A 6,649-nucleotide genomic window follows, 5' to 3' on the forward strand; every position below is an offset into this window, starting at 1 on the left:
TTAGAGAAACAAAGGAGGAGATCTGTGTAAGAATGGCACATCAAAGAGAAATCCTCTCAAGACTTGGGCTGCACCAGATCAGAAACATTAGTCTTCTTTAGGTGTAACACCATGCTTTCCAGCTGGTTAAAATTAGGCATGCTCATTTGAAGCATTGGCAGCTCATTTAATATCTTCCCCTAAAACCCTCAAATCCTAAGTCCCCGTTAAATAATGTTATCGCACAGACCAAGCAAGTTTTACCTGAAACAGGTAATTTAATTCAAGATTTAGACAACAAAGGTGGGCCCTTTCAGAAAAAAACTATGAATTGCTAAAATACCTATAAATGTTTTCTATACCTCCCACCCAACCACTTAAAGTTTGTTGGTTTCCCAAAAAAGCAGAGATGCCTACTTCTGCTTGGAAATAGCCATCATCAAATCGAGAGTGCTCAGATTTCAATTGTTCGGGTAACAAGAGAGAAGGATAGGAGGTGATACAGGTCATTAGCAGGATTTTCCCCAATAATATTCTAACAGTCAGAATATTATCCAAATGCAGTTTGCTCTAATTACAATAAAAAGAACCTGGCCACATAGTTAGCAGGCATGCATAAGGTCCCCAAACTCCTCTATAAGTCCCAGGACCAATTGCCATGGAAGGATATTGGAGAGGCTCAACTGAAGCAACTCGGCTCCTTCGTACTTAAGTGCTGGACTTGTAGTCATGAAAACCTGGGTTTAAATATAGCCTCAGTCCCTTATTACCCATGTGACCCTGTGTAAATCATTTAATCTTTTAAAGTTTTCTCACTTGTGAAGTGGAGAGAATAGCAGCATCTATCTCACCATTTTTTGTGAGCATCAAATGATACAGTACAGAGAAAGTTCTTTACAATGCTTAAAAGGGACTTTCCCTGATAATCATAGTTATTATAATCACTATTTTTTCTCATATTTTTGAGGGAGTTCAGATAGAACAGTTCTAGGACAAGTCACTAGCTTCCTCTTGCTCCATTCTAATTTTTAATGTAGTATTTTCTTCAGTGGTCTTTTGGACCTCCTTTTTCATTTGGCTAATTCTCTCTTTTAAAGCATTCTTCCCCTCATTGGCTTTTTGGAGCTCTTTTGTTATTTGGGTTAGTCTATTTTTTAAGGTGTTATTTTCTTGAGCATTTTTGGGATCTCCTTTAGCAAGTCATTGTCTTGTTTTTCATGATTTTCTTGCATCACTCTCATTTCTCTTCCCATTTTTTCCTCTACTTCTCTTGCTTGACTTTCCAAATCCTTTTTGAGCTCTTCCATGGCCTGAGACCAATTCATATTTTTCTTGGAGGCTTTTGATATGGGCTCTTTGATTTTATTGACTTCTTCTGGCTGTATGTTTTGATCTTCCTTGCTACCAAAAAAAGATGCAATAGTCTGAGTCTTTCACTGCTTGCTCATGTTCCCAGTCAACTACTTGACCTTTGAGATTTTTGTCAGGGTGTGACTACCTTCAGAATAACGAGTTCTTTGTCCCAAGCTTCAGGGGCACTGAGTTGCTGTTTTCAGAGCTACTTCTACAGGGCAAGCACTGCCACACTGGTGCTCCTCCTCCCCCAAGAACTGCCAACCAGGATTGCAATCCAGATCTAAGCAAGGCAAAGTAAGAGAACCCTGCCTCTGTGCCAGCAAAGTGCTCCTTGCACTCCTGCTGTGATCTTCTGCTTAATTCCTCCCACTGGGTGAGCCTGGGGCTGGAAGCAACCACAGCTGGAGCTCTGGAAGCAGCAGCAGGAGCTTCCTGCTGCTGCAGCCACCTCACTGCACCACCTCTGCTGCCCCCTGGGCTGGGGCCAACTGCCCACTCCTGTCACCCCAATCCAGCAGTTTTCCCACTGACCAGCTAAATTGTCTTTGGCCTTTGTGGGGTTGAGAAATCTGGTAGCTGGCACAGCTCAGTGATTCAGGGCCCTATGACTTGCTCCGCCAGACTTCCTTAGCACCTGGTCTGTTCTGGTGTGGCACACACTACACTGTGCTCTGCTCCCAACATGTGTGATTGACACTTCCCAGCAACCATCCAGGCTGTCTTGGGCTGGAGACCTGCTTCCTTATGTTATTTCATGGGTTCTGTAGCTCTAGAATTTGTTCAGAGCCATTTTTTGCAGGTATTTGGAGGGATTTGGGGGAGAGCTTAAGGGAGTCCCTGTTTTCCTGCTGCCATCTTGGCTCCACCCCCTTCTTTGCAACTTTTACTTTTAGAGATTTGCCTAGAATAATTTGGGGCTTAATCATTTCCCCACCGTCAAAGAGTCAGTATGATTGCTTGCCTTTATGTATTAAAGTTTTGCAGTTGAATAAAGGGATTGTGATATAGGCACATTTTCTTCAGTAAATATTCTGGACAAATTCAGTGAGAGGATGATGAGGATGATATGGAGCACATAGTTTCATCAAAAGACTGATTTCTTCTCCTACATGTCTATTGTTTGAAAGTTTTTTGTTCCACTTAGCCTTGGGGATTATGAGTTATTGGTTTGATGAAACTTTCAAAAGATTGTTTTTTATTTCTTTTGTAGGGAAGGATCATATATGTAGTATATGCAGATCATTTTGGGCTACTTATAAATGATAATGATCCAGTTCTAACAGTTCATTTGTTGAATTTTCAAGGAAATTTTTAGGGCTGAATTTATATAATAGGGATTTGGGTGTTTTGTTTTTCATTATGAAATATAGTGAGCTTCTTATGTGTAATTCTTGCCACTGGGCCATATTTTCCTAGCTGTTTAGTAGGTATGGAATTTTTATATTGCATTATTTTTACCATTTTCTTGTATACTTGACATTGATTAGTATATCCATGACCCTAATGGATAAGCTTTCAGTAATTTCTCATATCATTGACCTGAAACTGAATTGCGGTCTTAACCTATTTCCATAAACAAATTTACATGGATTAGCCATTTGTTTGCTGCTTTATTGTTGACTGAGTGATTGTAGATGTCACCCATAGAGAGCTTTTTGATTCCATTCTTGGATCTTAGTCATTTTATACACTCCATCTGAAATAAATACATTTTATAAATAAATGAAATGAATTTCAGTCACATTTGATAAATCTAATATCACCAAGTATTGTTATCTTTTATCATTGCTCAATTATGTGATGTCTTTTTGTTCTCAAATAATTTGTTATTTTAACCACATTTCACATGCCCTGAGAATATTATTGATCAAGAAATTATAATCATTCCATAGCTGCAATAGGGAAATGGACCATGTGTTTTGTTAATATTTTACAGGTTCTTGTTAACATACTTTCTATAGTATCCTAACAATGCATATTTTAGGCCTATTTTCTTGCTCATTTTATAATTTTAAAGCTTACATTAAGGTTGATTTTTGTGTATATTTTAATTCCTTTAAATATATTGCTATTCACCTTGTATTTCAGAATGCCAGTCAGTGTCTTAATATGCAGAAACTCAATGTTCTCCTTGGTAGTTTTAGGAGAAATACATCTTTTCTAAAAGAAACCAATGTATTTGAAGGCATACACTTTATCCACTGGTTTTATTATCATTATTATTATCCTTAAATTAAATATTTTCAAATCAGATACATTCATAAAATCAGCATGTTACACATGTAATTGTGTCTTTGTGCCTTATTTTCTACACTTTTGAAAGAGGATTAATAATTCCTGATATACCTACTTCAGAACCTTTTTCCTGAGAAGGGTGTTTGAGAAATCTCTAATTGTATGGAAAGATGAACTACCATTACTATATACTTATCATCCCCATTGTATTGGTTAGAGAAATTGATATGCCAGAAGATACAAAGACAGGTATAACATCTGTGTAGCTTGATATTCAGAAGACCAAATTCATACAGGCTTCTCATTATAACTCTAAAGAACTCCTGCAAAACCTCTAGGAGTTGGGATACTGTGACCCTCACTCTTTATCCAGATCCAGGATGCTACAGATCCAGGTATGCAATTAGACTTGGTTGGGTTCAGGTGTGTGTGTGTGTACATCTAAGGCAAGGGTTTAGACTAACTCCATTTTCTTATACTAATTGACTCAGTAAGCCTAACCTGGGTGCCCTAAAGATGTTTTACCTTGTGTTATGTTTTCTGTGTAGGATTTTTGCAATAAGGTGGAAGTAGAAATGTATTCAATGTATTATATAGATCACTTGTGGAATAAGTAATTTATTACTTCATGCAAGAGAACCTTACCAGAACAACTTAACAAAACAGCATCTAGAGATAACTCATGATCATTGTTACAATCTTTTGGGACACTCATATTTAAACTTTATCAGAACATGAAACAGTTTGCAGGATGACTAATTAGACATTTTACATTTCACCTCACTTCTGTACTGTCCAACAGACCCTCATATGTGTTTGGGGGTTTATCATCTGAGCTTGAGCCTATCCCTTTTGGTAGATGTCTTGTCCAAGACGATGGGGATAGTACCATGCCTTTTCCTACTGCCATTCTATTCCAACTGGATAAGATCTCCTAACTTCTCAAACTCACAAAGCCTTCTCCAAGCCTGGATAAAGATGCATACGTTTCAGGTTACGTATCCATTTGCCTAAGATGAGCAAAAAACAAAGAGGCAGGCAGAGCCTGTCAGCTATTTGACTTCTCTTGGGTCTCTAGGACCAGCCCAGAACTGTCACCCAACATACCTGCCCCAATCACCAACTGCAAAATTCAGTATACTAAGATATTTAGAAACCATTAATGGCATGATTCAGTGAGTGGCAAGAAATTCCCAGTCATTAACCCTGCTGTTGAAGAAAAAAAAATGTGATGTAGAAGAAGGAGATAAGGTGCATGTGGACAAGGCAGTGAAAGCAGCAAGGGAGACTTTCAGATCAGTTCCCCATGGCGGACAATGGATGCTTCAGAGAGAAGATGGCTCCTGAACGAACTGGCTGATTTAATTGCAAGGGACTGTCTGCTTTTGGCAACAATGGAATCAATAAATGTTGGAAAAGTCTTTCCCAATGCCTACATGATGGATTTAGGCTCCTCTGTGAATGTTTTATGCTACCACGCAAGCTGGGCCGGTAAGGTTCAGGGTTGTACAATCCCAATTGATGGGAAGTTTTTCTCATATACAAGACATGAACCTGTCAGTGTTTGTGGCCAAATCATTCCTTGGAATTTCCCTTTGGAAATGCTTACATGGAAAATTGGACCCGCCCTTTGCTGTGGAAACACTGTATTCATCAAACTAGCAAAACAGACCTCACTCACTGCTCTTCATGTAGCATCATTAATTAAAGAGGCAGGATTTCCACCAGGAGTAGTGAATATTGTGTCTGGTTATGGACCCATGGCTAGAGTAGCCATTTCTTCTCATGTGGATGTAGATAAAGTATCCTTCACAGGGTCTACAGAGGTTTGCCTTCTGGGAAGTGCAACCTGAAAAGGGTTCTACTGGAGCTGGGAGAAAAGAGCCCTTGCATTGTATTTGCTGATGCTAACATGGATAATGGCATGGAATTCATGCACCTTGGCTTATTATTCCACCAGGTCCAGTGCTGCACCATTGCATTGAGACTTTTTACAGAAGTCTATTTACAATGAGTTTGTTTGGAGGAGTGTGGAGCATGCCAAGAAATACACACTCGGGAATCCTCTGAACCCAGGAGTACAACAAGGCCCTCAAATTGATAAAGAGCAATACACTAAAATACTTTCTCTCATTGAGAGTGGGAAGAAGGAAGGAGCCAAACTGGGATGTAGAGGAGGACCATGGGGAGACAAAGGTTTCTTCATCCAGCCCACAGTATTCTCCAATGTCACTGATGAGATGCGCATCCCCAAAGAAGAGATTTTTAGACCAGTCCAACAAATAATGAAGTTTAAGACTATCAATGGAGTGATCAAGAGGGCCAAAAATTCCTACTATGGCTTATCAGCAGACATTTTCACCAAAGATCTTGATAAAGCCTTGACAGTTTCTTCTGCCCTTCAAGCTGGAACAGTCTGGGTGAATTGCTATGGTGTGGCTTCTCCTCAGACCACTTTTGGTGGATTCAAGGTGTCTGGAAATGGGAGAGAATTGGGAGAATATGGTCTCCATGAGTGCACTGAAGTCAAGACTGTCACAATCATGATTTCTGAGAAGAACTTCTAAGAATGCCACAGGAGATGGTGCTCCATATCTTTGATGACTGAGTATCTCTAACCTTAAATCATGAAAGATATTACAGCTGCTACTTTCTCCTGATATTAGTAGCATTAAAAAATTCTATCTAGAAAAAAGGCAGTCTTAACACAATCTCAGATTTGCTTAGGTAGGTTATGGTATTTACATATACTCATGGCAGCGCAGAGTCTGAGGTAGGGAATAGGGTAATTTTCTCACTCACCATTCAGAAAACAGCTCAAAACAGTTCCAAGATTCTCATTTAGAAAAGAAGTGGTGGAGGTCAGTCTTTTTTATATAGCCATTGAGTCATCAACTCTTCCAGATCTGTAGCCAATAACGGGGCTCTTCATAATATAAAGTGAAAGTCCATTAGTCTTGAGTTACTCATGGCTGGAACCAGGACCCAAAGCTTCTATGAGGTTGATTTGAATATGAGCATATTTGATGGGATGGTGCCTAGACATCAATTCAGCTTCACTATAACATGATACAATATT

General features: G+C 39.2%; 1 protein-coding gene across 1 annotated transcript; it reads left to right on the forward strand.

Moving 5' to 3' along the window:
• Window positions 1-4,871: 4,871 nt before the first annotated feature.
• LOC118851225 (aldehyde dehydrogenase, cytosolic 2-like) lies at window positions 4,872-6,137 on the forward strand. The gene is given in 3 exon segments (XM_036760723.1): window positions 4,872-5,397; window positions 5,400-5,568; window positions 5,570-6,137. Coding segments are annotated over 3 exon segments (1,248 nt in total). The 5' UTR covers window positions 4,872-4,886.
• The last annotated feature ends 512 nt before the right edge of the window (window positions 6,138-6,649 follow it).

The sequence above is a fragment of the Trichosurus vulpecula genome, chromosome 5 (assembly GCF_011100635.1).
Source record: "Trichosurus vulpecula isolate mTriVul1 chromosome 5, mTriVul1.pri, whole genome shotgun sequence".
NCBI classification, from domain to species: Eukaryota; Metazoa; Chordata; class Mammalia; order Diprotodontia; family Phalangeridae; genus Trichosurus; species Trichosurus vulpecula.